General features: G+C 42.9%; 1 protein-coding gene across 1 annotated transcript in view; it reads right to left on the reverse strand.

Moving 5' to 3' along the window:
* LOC310692556 (uncharacterized protein) overlaps positions 1-19,449 on the reverse strand; it is a 29,956-nt gene extending 10,507 nt beyond the window's left edge. The window contains exons 1-8 of the mRNA XM_083473504.1: positions 17,802-19,449; positions 14,329-15,124; positions 13,198-13,280; positions 12,510-12,666; positions 11,161-11,322; positions 10,925-11,050; positions 8,942-9,162; positions 6,961-7,108 (exon numbers count right to left, since the gene is read on the reverse strand). Of these exons, the coding sequence (XP_083329630.1) occupies positions 6,961-7,108; positions 8,942-9,162; positions 10,925-11,050; positions 11,161-11,322; positions 12,510-12,666; positions 13,198-13,280; positions 14,329-14,745 (1,314 nt within the window). The 5' untranslated portion in view covers positions 14,746-15,124; positions 17,802-19,449. The remainder of the gene's footprint in view (positions 1-6,960; positions 7,109-8,941; positions 9,163-10,924; positions 11,051-11,160; positions 11,323-12,509; positions 12,667-13,197; positions 13,281-14,328; positions 15,125-17,801) is intronic.
* Between the last annotated feature and the right edge of the window lie 38 nt (positions 19,450-19,487).

Genomic DNA, 19,487 nt, shown 5'->3' on the forward strand with positions numbered 1-19,487 from the left:
ACTCTTAGCACCCTTAACAAACTACAGATCCCAGAATTCTTTGGGGCAAGCCATGACTGTTCAAAGTGGTATAATGATGTTTTAAAAGTACGGTGTTAACGTGGCCTTAGTTGCATTTATGAATCAGCAGGAGTGAAGTTGTGACTATCTGGTCCCATTGATTTACAGTGCAAGTCTGTTCAGGTCTACTTAAAAGTAAATCCCTTTACATTTAAATTGAGATAGTACCAATCTGTAAATTTTGGTTTATCTCAGTTTCCAAGGTTTCCCCAGTCTTAAATTTCTACCTCAGTTTGCAATTTAAAAGCAAAACAAAAGCTCCACAACACATTTTCTCAGAATGGATGCGTCTGTACAAATTTCTGCAAAGTGATTTCCCTTAAAATAACACATTTTGCATGCCATTTTCAACAATATGTGCATGTTTATGGACACTACCCCAGTATATATGCATTTTCTGTATATGCTACCTGACTGAAAAACTGCATTGCAAAATTCAGAAGGGTGAATTTGAAGGGTGGCTGTGTTTTTGGTCCTTGTACTGTTTCAGAAAGCACAAATCAGGTCAGTTGTCTTTAAATGAGAATCAAATTAAATATCTCCCCTACCTGTAATGTCAATGAGGCTTCCTCCCTGATAAGTTAGGGCTGCAGCATTAGTTTGGACACAGCCCATTATGAGGAGGCTGTCTTCTTCACATGTTGTGCTTGGCTCCACCCCCTTGGTCTACAAAAGAGCAAGAGGCCGCTTGAAGCTCACGCTAATTTCTCTGTGTTACAGCTCCCCCCAGAGCCTCTCTTTCTTTCTGGTGACTGGAACTGGCTGCCAAGACCACATAACACCGGTCTTGAAAGACCTACATTGGCTCCCAGTACATTTCCGAACACAATTCAAAGTGTTGGTGCTGACTATTAAAGCCCTAAACGGCCTCGGCCCAGTATACCTGAAGGAGCGTCTCCACCCCCATCGTTCAACCTGGACACTGAGGTCCAGTGCCAAGGGCCTTCTAGCGGTTCCCTCACTGTGAGAAGCGAAGTTACAGGGAACCAGGCAGAGGGCCTTCTTGGTAGTGGTGCCCACCCTGTGGAATGCCTTCCCATCAGATGTCAAAGAAATAAACAACTATATGACATTTAGAAGACATCTGAAGGCAGCCCTGCTTAGGGAAGTTTTTAATGACTGATGTTTTAATGTATTTTTAATCTTTTGTTAGAAGCCGCCCAGAGTGGCTGGGGAAACCCAGCCAGATAGGAGAGGTATACATAATAAATTATTATTATGTCTCATCGTTTTTAAAATTTTAAAATTTTAAAAAGTTTTAAAATTTTAAAAGATGATGCTGTTAAGGTGCTACACTCAATATGCCAGCAAGTTTGGAAAACTCAGCAGTGGCCGGAGGATTGGAGAAGATCAGTCTACATCCCAATCCCAAAGAAAGGCAGTGCCAAAGAATGCTCCAACTACCGCACAATTTCACTCATTTCACATGCTAGCAAGGTTATGCTTAAAATTCTACAAGGAAGGCTCAAGCAGTATGTGGACCGAGAACTCCCAGAAGTGCAAGCTGGATTTAGAAGAGGCAGAGGAACCAGAGACCAAATTGCAAACATGCGATGGATTATGGAGAAAGCTAGAGAGTTCCAGAAAGACATCTACTTCTGCTTCATTGACTATGCAAAAGCCTTTGACTGTGTTGACCACAGCAAACTATGGCAAGTTCTTAAAGAAATGGGAGTGCCTGATCACCTCATCTGTCTCCTGCGAAATCTCTATGTGGGACAAGAAGCTACAGTTAGAACTGGATATGGAACAACTGATTGGTTCCAAATTGGGAAAGGAGTACGGCAAGGCTGTATATTGTCTCCCTGCTTATTTAACTTATATGCAGAATTCATCATGCGAAAGGCTGGGTTGGATGAATCCCAAGCCGGAATTAAGATTGCCGGAAGAAATATCAACAACCTCAGATATGCAGATGACACAACCTTGATGGCAGAAAGTGAAGAGGAATTAAAGAACCTTTTAATGAGGGTGAAAGAGGAGAGCGCAAAATATGGTCTGAAGCTCAACATCAAAAAAACGAAGATCATGGCCACTGGGCCCATCACCTCCTGGCAAATAGATGGGGAAGAAATGGAGGCAGTGAGAGATTTTACTTTCTTGGGCTCCATGATCAGTGCAGATGGTGACAGCAGTCACGAAATTAAAAGACGCCTGCTCCTTGGGAGAAAGGCGATGGCAAACCTAGACAACATCTTAAAAAGCAGAGACATCACCTTGCCAACAAAGGTCCGTATAGTAAAAGCCATGGTTTTCCCAGTAGTGATGTATGGAAGTGAGAGCTGGACCATAAAGAAGGCTGATCGCCGAAGAATTGATGCTTTTGAATTATGGTGCTGGAGGAGACTCTTGAGAGTCCCATGGACTGCAAGAAGATCAAACCTCTCCATTCTGAAGGAAATCAGCCCTGAGCGCTCACTGGAAGGACAGATCGTGAAGCTGAGGCTCCAATACTTTGGCCACCTCATGAGAAGAGAAGACTCCCTGGAAAAGACCCTGATGTTGGGAAAGATGGAGGGCACAAGGAGAAGGGGACGACAGAGAATGAGATGGTTGGATGGTGTTCTTGAAGCTACTAGCATGAGTTTGATCAAACTGCGGGAGGCAGTGGAGGACAGAAGTGCCTGGCGTGCTCTGGTCCATGGGGTCACGAAGAGTCGGACACGACTAAACGACTAAACAACAACAACAACAACAACATGTCTCATCGTCACTGTTTTGCTCAGCCCTTCTCATTCTCAAACCCTGAATTATCTTTTGTGGGCAGATTCTTAGGAAAGGATCTCTGCTCATTTGGTCTCAGATGAACCATTCCGCAGTCTTCTGTACTAGGTGGCTTTCTTAGCAAGGCTTGGTACACCCAAGCCACCCAAATATCTGTCCTCGGTCTTGCTACATCTCAATACACCCCACTGCCAGATCCAGACAAGACTGTCTGCAATCAATTGTTGACTAACTAGAAATAGCTTTCACATGGCAGAGCAGGTGCGACCTGGGAATATGTCCCTGTCATGGATGAGCCTCTGTCCCTGGCTTGATTTGTGCTTGATTCTTCATAATTTGGACAACTGGTATCAATCAAGAGGCGCCCCTGGGCATATCCATGGGCTGCAATCAATCAGCTGCTGAAAGGACTGGGATTGGAGCTTTGAAGGTATCTGAATGTGGGTTTTTTGGAACTTGAGAATCCTTACAACAGTTGGAAAAGGAAGGGGGAGGACAAGGTGCTTTGTGGTTTCATATGGTTTTCAAATGGTCTCCTTCTTGTTGTCCCCTGCAAAATGAAAAAGACGTGTGTAGCTGCTGTTATGCTATTCTGTTTGTTACCTCGGAAAAGAGGGGGGAGGCTTTTGATTTATGCTCAACAAGGAATTTAACAAGTTTTTACTATGCCCTTGCCCCTTGACCGAGGCTGAATGGACTTTATTTAAAATTATTCCTGGACTGGACCAGGAGTGCTGTTGGTGCAGTGAAAAAAGAATGAATGGCTGCCAGGCAGATCTGGTAAAGAGGTTGAAATTGAGACAAGATCTTGTTTTTAACTGTGTGCCAAGGAAGAACTTCAGAGCAGAATTTTAATGGCGGAGACTGGAGATGCACTCTGTGAGTTATTTATGGCCGCAGCTCATACACTAGTCAGTAAACAGTGGAAGGAATGGAATACGACCTTGTACCATCCAGATAAACACTGCAAATAACTGAACAATGGAAGATAGTAATTAACTCTAACAGCACACCAGGTCTGGAACAACAATGTATATGAAGGACTACACACGTGAAACAGATTACTTATTTTTAAGATGTAACGGAGGTGCTGTTTGTAAGCTGAAAAAAATGGCCAGTTGGAAGAATGTTTAACTGCTAGTGAAGGTTGTCAGCTGAACTCTAAATAAGAAATGATGTGGCAATGTGAGGAAATGAAGATGATCATATGTTCGGAAGAGGAGTGGGAAACTTGATTTTAAGGAATTGCATTAAATTAAATTAATTTGGTTTGGTTTGTAATAATTTGGAAAATTTATAAAAAATAATTTGGGAAAGGAATGTCTTTTTTTTTTTTTTGCTTTTATAATTTTATTGAATTCCAACTCATTATACATTTTGTCCATTATGCAACAAATCATATCCGTTTTAGACTTCCTTCAACGTCACTGACATTCTTTCATAGTTCTCCCTTTAATACACATTCCATTCTTTCATATTGCCATTTACACCTCCTTTCCTCATTATTTCTATTAAACAATATTCATAAATTCTTTACAGAGCCTCTTTAAACCCCGCCAGCGTTGTATTTACATCATAGTTATTTTCCAGATAACACACAAATTTCTCCCAGTCCTTTATAAATTTTTGGTCTTTGGTATATCTGATTTTCCCTGTTAATTTGTCCAGTTCCGCATATTCTATTAATTTTGCTCTCCACTCTTCTACCCTTGGGATTTCCTCCTGCTTCCACCTCTGAGCCAATACCATTCTGGCAGCTGTCACCGCATACTGGAAAAGTTTACAATCTTTTCTTCTAATGTCCTTCCCTATAACACCTAATAAAAAAGCCTCAGGTCTTTTCACAAAGGTATACCTTAACATCTTTTTCATCTCATTATAGATTTCATCCCAGAAGCTTTTGACTTTCTTACATTCCCACCACTGGTGGAAGAATGTCCCTTCTTTGTGTTTACATTTCCAGCATTTATTGTCTACCTTATACATCTTTCCCAGTTTTACAGGTGACAGGTACCATCTGTAGAGCATTTTCATCATATTTTCCTTCAATAACGTGCAGGCCGTAAATTTTATGCTCTCTTTCCACAACTTTTCCCAATCCTCCAATTGAATATTGTATCCTAAGTCCCTTGCCCACTGTACCATCACTGATTTCACCTCCTCGTCCTTCGTGTGCCACTCTAACATTATTTTATACATCTTTGATAGATTTTTAAGTTCATTATTTATTATCTCCCTTTGAAAGGTTGATTCCTTTTCTGAATACCCCCTTTCCCTCAGCTCTTTTTTAAACATTTCATTTATCTGAAAATAGCTTAACCAATCATATGTTAATACTTTAACTTGGTCGTATGGTTTCATTTTCCACTTCCCTCCTTCATTAGTGACCATTTCTCCATATGTTCCCCACTTTCCTCTCGTGTTGATTGACTTAAAACACATTATTTCTAACGGAGATAGCCAATGTGGGACTTTTGGCTCTAGTATATTTTTATATCTATCGGGGAAAGGAATGTCTTTCACAGCCTTCCCTTTGGTTTCATCTGTACATTTATAGACTGGGAAATTGCTGGACAGCATTTTGCATATAGACAATGTGTTCTTGCATTAGTACTTGGAATTTCATGGATACCAATGTTAACAGAAGTAGTTCATCGTTTGGGGGCTACAGGGAACCAGGCAGAGGGCCATCTCGGTAGTGGCCCCTGCCCTGTGGAACACCCTCCCATCAGATGTCAAAGAAATAAACAACTATCTGACATTTAGAAGACATCTGAAGGCAGCCCTGTTTAGGGAAGTTTTTAATGTCTGACATTTTAATGTATTTTTAACCTTTTGTTGGAAACCTCCCAGAGTGGCTGGGGAAACCCAGACAGATGGGCGTGGTACAAATATTATTATTGTTATTTTGTTTGGAGCTTGAATGTCCCTAGTTAGTGGAAGTGTATCAGTGAGCATCACATTCCAATGGATGAGAGCAACTCAGGATTGTTAAATTCATTTATTTTAGTGTTGTGGAAGATGTAGGACTATGCCTGAGCAAGTTTTTCTTTTAGGGGAAGAGCCTGAAGAACTGCTTCAGATAGAGGTGGCAAGAGGTGAAGTACTGGGGCTTCTTGGCAAATTAAAAGTAACAAGTCATCAGGCATCCACCTGAGAATTTCCAGCCATGGTACTATGATAGTCTCAGATAGGTACACCAGTGTGGTGTTGTGGTTAAGAGCGGTAGTCACGTAATCTGGGAAACCGGGTTCGTGTCTCCGCTCCTCCACATGCAGCTGCTGGGTGACCTTGGGCCAGTCACACTTCTGTGAAGTCTCTCAGCCCCACTCACCTCACAGAGTGTTTGTTGTGGGGGAGGAAGGGAAAGGAGAATGTTAGCCGCTTTGAGACTCCTGAAGGGGAGTGAAAGGCGGGATATCAAATCCAAACTCTTCTTCTTCTTCTTCTAGCCTATACAGTGGTACCTCGGGTTACAGACGCTTCAGGTTACAGACCTCGCTAACCCAGAAATAGTACCTCGGGTTAAGAACTTTGCTTCAGGAGGAGAACAGAAATCGTGTGGCGGCAGCGCGTCAGCAGTGGGAGGCCCCATTAGCTAAAGTGGTACCTCAGGTTAAGTACAGTTTCAGGTTAAGAACAGATCTCCAGAACTAATTAAGTTCTTAACCCAAGGTACCACTGTACCTACAAGGCCAGAAAGAGAATGTCATACCCCTTGCCTCAGGGGCCTAGTATTGGCCTGGGGAAGACTCTGGTTCAGATGATAGATAGCCATGGTCAAGATCGCACTATTAAGTCGTTGTCCTTGATACTATAACTGGCACACATCCTTTTGTCAGATAAAGTCAAATAACCAGAACCAATAGCTTCTAAGCAAGAAATGATAGAGGCTAGCACAAATGAAAGACAACATAAGCCAACATTTCTCCATGCGATAGGAGGAAGACAAACAAAGGTTTATTGAAAATGCTGATATTTCATCCCAGTGGCTGAATCACTGTTGAAGTGAAGCGACTCTTTGATTTGAAAAGTTAACATAGGCACCAAAGTACTGAGGCACGATCAAGAAAGCAGAATATTAGCCCTGAAAATATGTGCAGTGGCATAACTGAATGAAGATTTCTCCCTTCTGCCTGGACAGATTGGCTTCATTTTTGATGTATTGTTGCCTTAGAGGGTGAGGTGCTGGACTTGTTCCCGAGACGATATGATCTTCCCATCTTTAATCTCCTCTGTGATGGTGCGAATCTTTTTGGTGATCTGGGGGGCCGGAGCACAGACTGGAGGGGGACATTCTGGCACACACGGAGCCCTAGGGAGCCTGAGGTTGCCAAGAGATTAGGGGTGAAAATGGGAAGGTGAAATTTGGCACAACATGATTAATCCCATAAAGCTGCCCCTTGTCCTCCCACCCCTGAAAATTTCCCCCATCTTTTTCCAAATAGGAGCAATGGTGGTGCCCCTTAATTTCTGAATCCACACACAGAATAAACAGGAAAACACTGTTTCCTGTTGCTGCTGAGTTAACTAAAGTCACAACTTTATTGAGTAGAGGAGATCTGCATGCAATTCTGTCAGACTATAATTTGTATTCCTGGTTTTCTTGGACTACAACTCCCATGAACCCTGGTCCCTGACCATCTTGCCTGGGTCTTGGAATCCAACTAAGTTTCTAGGGCTCACATAATGCTTTAAGTCCCAGGCATTGATGAAGGCAACATGGCAGCCAGGGTGCCAGCACCATTGCAGTCACTGCCACTTGCAACAATGGCAATAACAACAAAGAAAAGAGGCTGTGCTACTGCTGCAGGTAATGGCCACCCCCACCTTAAAAAAAAAAAGTTGCCAAATTTCTCCAGGAGGAGAAGTTCTGCAGCAGATTCTCAACCTGGTCAGCATTTTGTATCTTCCACAATGCATTAGCCTTGTGGCATTCTGGGGCACTGGGTGGGTAAGTGTGTGGAAGGTGGCCACCATGAAAATGGTGGACAATGGATGGAGAAAATTCTGGAAAGTGGTCTTCTTTTTCTGAGGTTCTAAGAAAAAAACCAACAACTCAAGAAGTCCTGAGAAATTAGAATGCCTCAGATCTTTTTCCTAAGTGGGAACCCCACATTCACTTTGAAATGACACTATAGTTGACATCTTCAGGTGGCAATTTTGATTGATGGTCCAGTGCTGAGGGCCTTCTGGTGGTTCCCTCACTGCGAGAAGCCAAGTTATCGGGAACCAGGCAGAGGGCCTTCTCGGTAGTGGCACCTGCCCTGTGGAATGCACTCCCACCAGATGTCAAAGAGAACAACAACTACCGGACTTTTAGAAGGCATCCGAAGGCAGCCCTGTTTGGGGAAACATTTAATGTTTGATGCATTACTGTATTTTAATATTTTGTTGGAAGCCGCCCAGAGTGACTGGGGAAGCCCAGCCAGATGGGCGGGGTATAAATAATAATAATAATAATAATAATAATAATAATAATAATAATAATTAAACACAAAGGCCCAGTATTGTAACCCTGTGGCTGGGCTGTACCATTTCAGACTGCAGGCACGGCCCTACAGAACTGAATGGAATGCTTCTCAATACAAAACACACAGCTGCCCAGAGTGGCTGGGGCAACCCAGTTGGGCTGGGTACAAATGATGATGATGATGATGATGATGATTACTACTACTGGTAGTTTTCTATTTGTAGGAAACTTGTTATTTGTTTGTTGGAACAGTCCATCCTCCCACCTGAAATTGTACAGTCCACACACAGATTTAACACCTCAGTGGGAACTTTATAACTTTTAGACCTCACTTTGTCTAATGCTTGGTAATAACTAACTAACTAGCTAACTAATTTATTTATTTATACATACATACATACATACATACATACATACATACATACATACATCACCCATCTGGCTGGGTTGCCCCAGCCGCTCTGGGCAGCTTCCAACACACATAAAAAACATAATAAAACATCAAACATTAATAATAACAATCTGATCCAATGCAAAAAAGGCACAATAACTTTAAAATAAACTACCCATATCAAAATAAAGCAATACTCGATAATTCATTAGAATCTGATAGTAAACAGTAAAAAGAACAACAACCCTAAAATGGAGTTGTACAAATGCAATGCCCGTTTGAATTATACATACTTGCAATCTTCTCCTTCCAGCAGACGTCGGTATGTTGTGATCTCTGATTCTAGGCGTGTCTTGACATCCAGGAGAATCTTGTACTCGTGGCTTTGGCGCTCCATGTCGCACCGGAGGTCTCCTAGCTGACCTTCTATGTTGCTGATCAGGCACTGGAGCTGGGCCAGCTGGGTGCTATAGCGGGCCTCCGTTTCTTGCAGGGTGCACTCCAGAGCATTTTTCTGAGAGGGGAATAAGAGAGATAATTTTGAATGGAGAGCAGGAGGATTTCTCTTCTTTATGCACAGTCAACTCATGTTTCTAGGCCTCCCCAGGTAACAAGTTTCAAAGAACCATAGGCTTTGAAGAGGCTACGATCCAGTGATGGAAGAAATACACAACATGAAGGATAACTGTGTTATAATCCACATGTTTGTTCTGGTTGGTTTGCTTTAAAATGTGGACATAACAAAATCTTTGAGCGTCTTTATTACCATTTCAGACTATTCAATGTGGACATAGATAGTGATGTTCACTAACTCAGGAATCTTTTTTTAAGGGACTAGATAAGGAATGGACAGACTCATTAAAGCCCACTCCATCCCAGTTCTCAGTGAGAACTAAGATGGTACCATCCCATTTCCAGGTGGATTTTTAAAGCAAAATTCTGCCCAGAAACACACATTTAAAATAAATATTAAAGCAACTCACAAGGTGGTCAGAGTTTGCAGCTGCCACTGTTTCCCCCTCTCTTCAGATTTGACCTTTTATATGGTGGATCAAGTGGTCCACAACCCAAGAAGCTCATATTGCAAACTTTTCATACACACCAAGCAAGCCCCCCTGGGAGTGATAGGACTTGATGATGTTCCATTTGCTCCCAGGGGGAATAGTACAGGGTTTCCCCCAAGGCCACCTCCAAATAGAATCCACTGGATTGTGGATTCTGAAGTGGACCATTGATCCCACGTAGGTCATGGTCTGCCATTGAGTTAGTCCACAAAGGAATCTGAGAAGGGCAGAGTCCTTCTCCATCCCTATGCACCTATTATATTCTTATGTTGTTTTGTCAGCAGACAAAAGTGCTGAATTGGTTTAGATGTTCTCAAAACAGGTTGGAAGTCCTTATGTATTTCACTATAACAATAAAAACTGAGAAGCACTCCAGTGCAGGTAGTGAGAAAGAGATCTGGAGCTGGACAGAGTTAAGAAGAAAGTTAATGAGATGTGTTTGGATCTATAGTAAAAGTTGTGGGGTGTATCATCACTGAAGCAGTCAAGTACAACAATTTCCTGTTGCCTAGAGTGGAAACACATGGGAATGTGGCCCCAGGCAGGGAGGACTTCCTGTCATACCTGTTCTGGAGCCTCTTCCCCTTGTGTGTGAACAGGTAGATGGCCGTGACCCTCCCTTTTCCCATTTTTTCCTTTCGGACTCCTCTTCTGGCTCTTAGCCAGCAGCACATGGCTCATTGTTACAGAGGATGGAAGCCACAAAGCAGAAAGTCTGAGGCCTAGCTCAGACTTCTTTTCTCTACAAATGTAACTGTAACCACAAGATAAAGCCTGCCTTCAGATTACTGCTGTGAACTGAATGTAAGCAAGCTTTACTCTTACTTTGAAAGAAGACTGCCGTGTTATTATTATTTTAAGAGGGAGATAAAGGGGAAATTTACCAGGAACAATCCAGACTGGATAAGCCAGACTGGATTGCTTAATTTAAATGATTCTAATGAATCTATCAACTTGCTTCCAGCAATCTGCAAGGGAATGTGCTCTGCTGCTTGCTCACTAGCATGAGAGAGGAGGGATAATATTTAATCAATATATCCTCCCCTACCTTCCTCAACATTCCCACAAAATTCATGTCAGGTTATTTTTCAACAAAACTATTTATGTAGACAAGGCATGGAATGTTGTACCTGGAGGTAGCAGACGGTCATCTGGACTGCACAAGGCAAGAGCCTCTCACCCCCACCCCCAAATATTATCCTCTTGACTCACCATGTTTTGTTGGGCATCCAGGTCAATCTCAAGGGCTTGGACAGTGTGCCTCAGCTCAATGATCTCTGACTGGCAGGTCTGCAGCTCTTCACCACTGGAGATCACCTGCTGGTTCAGCTCCTCCATCTAAAACAAGCAGGAAGGTAAAAAGAAGAAGACAGAGAGGGCATGCGCCTCCATTTTAAGGTCAACCACTGGTCCTACATTACCACTTAGAGACTTTTCAGGATACCCACCTTAGAGGTGAACCAAGTCTCAACGTCTCTGCGGTTTTTTTCAGCCAGGCTCTCATACTGACTCCGTATCTCATCCAGGATTTTGTTCAGGTCGCACGACGGGGCAGCATCCACCTCCACGTTAACTCTGGCCCCGAGCTTTGAGCGCAGTCCGTTTGCTTCCTGGAGGATGAGAAGGCCTATGTTGCATAATGCACATTTCTGGGTGGTCATTGTTTGTTTGATGTGAACCTCTATAGCAAGGAGTGAGTAAGGGACACTGTACCTCCACAGAGGGTTTGATTTAAAGCAGCACATGAGAGAGGCCAACTCCTCTTTATGCATGCTGTTTTTCTCCTGCTACAGCACCTGCCACACTGCTTTTCTCTATCCATTCTAACTAACATGCACCTGAGAATTCTGATTTGTGTCGGGTGGAAGGAGAAGCTGTAGACACCTGGAAGTGTTCAGTATCCCCTGCCAACTACCTCTCCTCCTCCTCCCATTGCCTACTAGAGGAATTGTGATCAGAGTATAGGTATAGGTAAAGGTAAAGGGACCCCTGACCATTAGGTCCAGTCGTGACCGACTCTGGGGTTGTGGCGCTCATCTCGCTTTATTGCTGAGGGAGCTGGTGTACAGCTTCCGGGTCATGTGGCCAGCATGACTAAGCAGCTTCTGGTGAACCAGAGCAGCACACGGGAACACCGTTTACCTTCCTACTGGAGTGGTACCTATTTATCTACTTGCACTTTGACGTGCTTTCAAACTGCTAGATGGGCAGGAGCAGGGACCGAGCAACGGGAGCTCACCCCGTCACAGGGATTCAAACCGTCGACCTTCTGATCGGCAAGTCCTAGGCTGTGTGGTTTAACCCACAGCGCCACACGCATCCCTCAGAGTACCCAAACCCATGTTTGCCACAAGTAGGGTGGCCTGGTGAAAAAGAGGATCTCCTGCCCCATTAATGATGGGGTAGAAGAGGGAATTTCAGCAGGTGTAGCTTGTTGGACTCTGGAAAATCAGAAGAGGAAAAGCTCAGGGAGAGTTTTATAAATGTGGAGCAGGTGAGGGCAGCTTAATCTCTCAATGTGCCCTCAATGCTTCATTTCTGGTCATCTGCTGCTATTATAGAGATATTATCAGTTGATCCTCAGCAACAGGGGTAGCCAATTTGTTGCCTTCCAGATATTTTGGGTTGTTGTTCCCATTATCCCTGACCCAGACAGTGCCATGTTGGCCACCCTTCTCAATACCATGATGGCACACCTATGAAAGGAGACCCTCTTTTGCATGTGGAATGCGACTGTGTCTACAACAACACAAGGTGGTATTTTGTCACCTTTTCCCCAGCGAAAGTTTGCTACTACCTCCTCATGGTTCTTCCTGAGACAAATGAGTTCCTCCTTAAGGGATTCAAGCTGAGCTTCCAGGTCAGACCGGCATAAAGTCAATTCATCCAGGATTCGGCGCAGCCCATTGATGTCAGCCTCAACACTCTGGCGAAGAGCCAGCTCTGTCTCGTACCTTTGGAACAGTAAATGTTAAAAACAACAAGCACAAGGTTATTTTCTATTTCAGCATGGAAAAGAATAAGCAAGGAGTCGTCATTTGTGGGGAAGGTATGAGGGGCCTTTCCCAGGTTTATAATTTATTTATTTTATTTGACTCTAGCATAGAATACATTTTTAAAAAATGAAATTGCAGGAGAAGATGTGGGCTTTCTATTATTTTCAATCATAAGAGTCTTCTATAGTTCCAATATTTAATATTTATACATTTACCTATTTATATTTTGGTGGAATTGCTGCAAATGAGTTATGATTACTTAGTATGCTTTTACTTTATTGGGATTTTTTTCTACAGCTTTTAAGCTTTTATAATAACTTTGTAAATGCATAAGTTATATTCCTATTAGGAAGCAGTATAATAGGGAGATATTTCATTAAACTGTAACACCCACAATGCAGTAAGGCTGGTATTAAAACACCAGAGGCCCAAGTAAATTTGAAGTCACCTCTCTGCCGCAAGTTCTTGCTCTGAATAAGATGGACTTACTTGGTCCTGAAGTCGTCAGCAGCTAGGCGAGCATTGTCAATTTCCAAGACCAGCCTGGCATTGTCCGTCTTGGCGCACAAGATCTGGAGAACAAATTGCGGAGCTGTGAATTGCTTTTAAAGTTGCAAAGAAAGCAGGGGGCTACAAAGTTAGGGAGAGAAAATCAGAGTGACTTCTCCAGAAGGGCTGGGGCTGGAACATTATTAAAACTAGCAATAGACAAGTGGAGTTCTTACGAATGCTGTTTTTTAAAAAAACTACCAACCTCTCCCCACACCCCAGATTTGGCCAACCAAAATGAACAGGTGGCTGGGGCAGGTTATAATGTTTGAGGCTTTTTAGCTTAGATAAACAGTAAGGTGGGAGCATGAGAGAGGTGTGTAACATGGCATAAAGGACATGGATAGGATGATACTTTCCTCAGCATTTTATAATCCTAGAGCTCCAGGCCATTCAATGGATGGTGTAAGAAATAGAACAGACGAAACAAAGGACCTTTTCCTGCACAGACATGACATAGCTGAACCAAGCAACATGCTACCGTAAGATGTAAGAATGGGGTTGCCAATTTGGATGGCTTTAAAAGAGGATTAGGGACGCGGGTGGCGCTGTGGGTTAGGCCACAGAGCCTGGGACTTGCCAATCAGAAGGTTGGCGGTTCAAATCCCCACGACGGGGTAAGCTCCCGTTGCTCGGTCCCTGCTCGTGCCCACCTAGCAGTTCAAAAGCACGTCAAAGTGCAAGTAGATAAATAGGTAAGGTAAGGTAAGGCCGGAAGGTAAACGGCGTTTCCATGTGCTGCTCTGGTTCGCCAGAAGCGGCTTAGTCCTACTGACTACATGACCCGCAAAAACTGTCTGAGGACAAACGCCGGCTCCCTCGGCCAGTAAAGTGAGATGAGCGCTGCAACCCCAGAGTCAGTCACGACTGGACCTAATGGTCAGGGGTCCCTTTACCTAAAAGGAGATTAGACAACATTGTGAAGAATAAGGCTGTCCATAGTTAATACAGGTGGTGCAAAGGGTCAGTGCATCTGGCTTCTAACCAAAATGTTAGTGGTTCGAGCCCACCCAGGGATGGCTGTGGGCAGGATTCCTGCACTGCATGCAAAATATTCACGACGGCCATTACCTGGTGCTGGAGTTCCTCGATGATCTTGTAATAAGATTGAAAGTCGATGCAGACGTAGGGGACTTGACATTCATACCACTCCCGGATCTTGCATTCCAGGTTGGCGTTTTCCTGCTCCAGGCAGCGCACTCTCTCCAGGTAACTGGCCAGGCGGTCGTTCAAGCACTGCATCAGCTCCTTTTCATTGCAACTCAGGATCCCTTCATCGTGCCAGCCGTAGCTTCCAAGAAACCCAGGCCCAGGTGAGCAAATGCTCCCAGCTCCCAGCTTCATGGAAGAGGTGGAGATGCTCCTGCTGCCAAAGGCCAGGCTTGGTGCTCTGCATGAGCCGGTGGAATGGACAGAAGACATCCGAGTGAGACCCCCGCCCTTGATGGACCCAGAAGAGATGGTCTGAGCATAGTACTTGGAAGCCATGGCACCAGCTGGGAAGCCAAAACCTGGGTCACTTGAACAGATCTGCGCAGCTTAGATAGCCTCAAATTTGCAAGGAAGTGAAGCTGTCATTCCCCACTAGTGGGTTTTTATACTCCACATCTTGGGTGTTGCCAAGCCGGTTTCTCTTGGGAAAGTTTGTGCCAGCTTTCCTCTCTGCATCTCACAGCCTGTGGTTTAACTGCCCATCAGGAGGCATCTTCCCTATAAAAAAAACCCCAAACAGCTTAGATAAGTCAGGACTCATCATTAGCAATTCCTCACCATTTACAATGTTCATTTTATAGCATCATCAAAGAGATCTTTCATCACCATTAAGCAGCAGTCGTCGTTAATGGAGCGTGGGGATCCCAGGTAGCAACTGGTGTGAGAGAAGTTACACTTTTGGGTGTCTTTCTGGATTCTTACAACGACAGTTCAGTTGTAAGCATGTCTACTAAAAATAATAATAAAATGCCCCATTCAACTCAGTGACTTACTTCCTAATGAATGCGGCCTGAAGAATTAGAGATTCTCCCAACAGCTTCTCCCTGCAATAAGACCACAACGGGTACCTTTCTATCAACCCCGCCCTCCCCTGTTCATAGAATGATGTGGACTGGTATTGTGGAGGTATGGCAACATGGAAACACTCATCGTTGAGAAGTGATCCACAATGGGCCATCACAATGATCCACAATGGATCACAACAGGAACATCTACTTCTGATATAAGACATTCAGAGATTCAACAATTCAACGGTGTACAACGTTTAAAAATAAATGAAATAAACTGATACTGAAGACTTGTGCACTTGAACAGTTGCCTTCTTTAAGACCAGGCATAGGCAAACTCCAGCCTTCCAGTTGTTTGGGACTACAATTCTCATCATCCCTGACCACTGGTCCTGTTAGCTAGGGATGATGGGAATTGTAGTTCCAAACATCTGGAGGGCTGAAGTTTGCCTATGCCTGTTTAAGACCATGAGAAAATAAGAAGAACCCCATTGGATCAGCCAAAGGACCATCTTGTCCACATCCTGTTCTCATAATGGTCAACCAGATGCTTATGCAAGACCTAGGTGCAACAACATTCTCCCCACCTGTGATTCACAGCAACCAGCATTCAGAGGCATACACCCTCCAACAGTGAAGGGAGAACATAGCCGTCATGACTAGTAGCCATTGCTAACTTTGTCCTCCATGGTTTTGTCTAATCCAAGATGGTGGCCATCATTCTGTTTTGCAGGAGCAAATCCCACAGTTTAACTGCGCTGGGTGGAGAAGCATTTTCTTTGAGTCTACCCTGAGTCTTCCAACATTCAGCTTCACTGTATGTCTCCAAGTTCTGGGAGAAAAAAAGTCTGTCTATCCAATTTCTCCATACTACACACAATCTTATACACTACTTGACTTTATCTACACTAAAAAAGCCCTGAATCTTGTAATCTTTCATTCAATTTGTCTCACATTTAAGGGCGAATCTGCCTAATCCAGGGGTCAGCAACCTTTTCCAGCCATGGGCCGATCCACCGTCCCTCAGACCATGTGGTGGTCTGGACTATATTTTGAAGGGGGGGGGGAATGAACGAATTCTTATGCCCACAAATTAACCAGAGATACATTTTAAATAAAATCACACATTCTACTCATGTAAAAACACCAGGCAGGGCCCACAAATAACCCAGAGATGCATTTTAAATAAAAGGGCTCATTCTACTCATGTAAAAACATGCTGATTCCCGGACCGTCCACGGGCCAGATTTAGAAGGTGATTGGGCTGTGTCTGGCCCATGGGCCTTAGGTTGCCTACCCCTGGCCTAATCCATGCATTCCAGAACAAGATGCAAACCAAAATGCAAGCATCCTTTGATATCTGCACTTCACCGAATTTTGCAATACCACATAATGTGTAAAAAAATGTACACACTACTGCATAATTGTGCACATACAAATATGCAAAGATACATTATTTTAGAGGAAACTGCTTTGCAACAAGGTGTATGTTGAGGAAAGTTGCGTACAAAAATGTGTATATTATGAAAAATTCACACTATAACATGGATGAATTTTCATTAGCATTCTTTTCATAAAATTTCAAAGTGATGAGGAAATGAGCTTAAGATTGGAAAAATCAGCAATGAAGAGAAACCAAACTGGACATCTTTGCCCATCCCTACTTGCAAGTCTAATAAATACAAAAAGGGTGTGGGAAAAGGCAGACAATTGATGCTGGCAAAACTGGCCTTTGTAGAAATGTTTTATATGCTTCTCCTGTTAAAGATTTCAGAAGTGTCTTAAATCTTTATAAGCTTCTCTCTTGAACTGCAGAGGTGCACCTGTTTGACAGGTGGGGTGTTTATATACCTTTTAATAGCTTAACAGTATAAGCCTAGCACTGTCTACTCGGGAGTAAGTCCCATTGGTTTCCGTGTGGGGCTTACTCCCAGATAAGTGAGCTTAGAATGGTGTTCTTCCAAAGCATAATATATCACTTTATTTCACAATATTACTCATCAAAAATTTACATTAGCCAAGCAGGCAATCTTTATTTAAGAGAATGAAGGGGTGCTGGTCTGTATTCACCTAACTTCTATTCAGAGTAAACTAATTGAAATTAGTGACTCTGAGTTAGTAATGATAATTAACTTCAGTGGGTCTTTTCTGAGTAGGCTAGCATTGGATACAACCCACAAATTTTACATTTAAAAAGAGGGATGTACAGAAATTAATGGAAGAACAGAAATTAATGCTTTAGCAAATGAGCATGTTTAGATTCCTGTCTCCCAGCCAGCTGTCAGATTATGTTCCTTACAAACAGATCAGTCTATTTATCAGCCACCATAAATCTGTTCAGTCCCATTTCCACATTAATTTTTTTAAAGAAAATGCTTTAAAATTGTACTTAAATTTTGCTTATATACTTATTTGCACCCCCCGAAATACATTTATGTGTATTTCATTCAATGATACACAATTTTAAGTGGAATTTTATGCCTTTTTGAGCTGAAAACAGCAACGGAAAATATGGAGAATTGCAAAAAATCAAAGGATAACTACCTTCCAACCTGCACATTGGTCCATGGCCTACAGATAAGGTCACTTTGAATCTGAATCCACAAAGAGATAATTCCTCAAGCAGCTCTTGTTCTTTGTCTCCTTCATGTTCACAGTTCTCACCTTGTCCATTGGCTTTATTCCCTTCTGTGCCTCAAGCTGTAATTTATCTTCTGGACTGTATAAACGTATTGATGCACTTTCCTTTACAAACCAGGAGAGCTCAACACCATATTCAACATGAGATCTTTTTAATGCACCTTTGTTGCTCAGCAGTTTGGCTGCTTTTTGTGACTGCATCATATTGAGCAGCTGGGAGCATTTTAATCAACATTCGATCCAAATTAAAGCCCAAATTTGTGGAGTTGTTTTTTTAAACAAAAAAAGGGAAAAAAGATCTGTTCTTAGTGAAGAGTCCGGACACATCACTTAGTCCCCAAACTAGGGACCCACTGAGCATTTCTATGGGTTGATTACAAAAACGTCAAACAGCAGTCTTAAATAATAGAAACCCATGTTGTCCTCTAATTGCATCCATAGAATGGTTTATCACCAGTTTGGCTGTATTCCAAATATCCACGTCATCCGCATCTGTAAGAACAACATCATCCAGCAATAATTTTGTTGCCGCCTTGATTATTGCAGCCATTCACAACATCTTCGAGTGACAACCCACCAGTTTACTTGAGAAATAGGGTACCACATTTTCATAGAAAGAAAGGCAACTATATCCTGGTTCAGAGAAGCAAGAGGAATTCACCCATAATTTGCCATCCATTGTCTTTAGGTTCTGCCAGCACACTTTGCTCTTCAACTCCATTGTTGTCGTTCCCCCAAAAAGGTCTCAATTTTCCTCTACCGACATCAGCTCTGTGTTTTCATTGTCAGTCGTCTTCCTCTTAAAACACCTTGAGAGAATATGCTCCTTTCCCCCTCAACTCTCTTGTCCTCGACTTTCATTTGTTGTCCCTCCTGCTATTAAGTGTCATTTGAATTGGTGGCTGTATAATTTAGATGTGATTTTTTATGACATTCCCCATAAAGGGCGATATGCATTGGGTCGTGTGTGCTGACTCAGGAGTAGCAGCTGAGCTGATGCGGGTAATTTTTACAAGTGATAATGATGAGCCTCTGAAAGCCCCTTGTTTTGTCTTACCTGGCTGCTGGAATGCAGATTGGATAACATACTATTATTTTTTATTAGCTTGCCAACACTCATACTTAATACCTGAGAATGTGCCGAGCTTCCATGAACAGGCGCTGAATCATTAAGATTTTGTAATAATGTCCTTATAAAAGATCGAAGGATGCAATCCCTTATTTCAGTTCATATCTGGAGCTTGTCATTTTCATTTGTTTTATCTGAGCAGTCAGCTGCTATTAACTCCTTGAATTGGGCCTTACCTGGGTTGTGTCTAAAATTGAAGCATTGCCACACTCAAAACCTAGTTTTGCATATCTGTTATCTTTTGCTTATTTCTTATACTGTTGGTTTCTTGGTGACTCTTCCATCAGCAACGATTCCAAGGCAGCATAAATCAGCCAAGAAAACAAATATTATGCATGCCCACATTTGAGAGACAGTACGGTGTAGTGGTTAGCGTCAGACTAGGATCAGGGTTTGAAATGATGTTGTCCTTCAGCTTCAGCGTCCAGCACTGCCACCTAAGGGCTGCTGTAGAATTGCAC

The sequence above is a fragment of the Podarcis liolepis genome (genome assembly GCF_965112155.1).
Source record: "Podarcis liolepis genome assembly, chromosome: 13".
Lineage (NCBI taxonomy): Eukaryota > Metazoa > Chordata > Lepidosauria > Squamata > Lacertidae > Podarcis > Podarcis liolepis.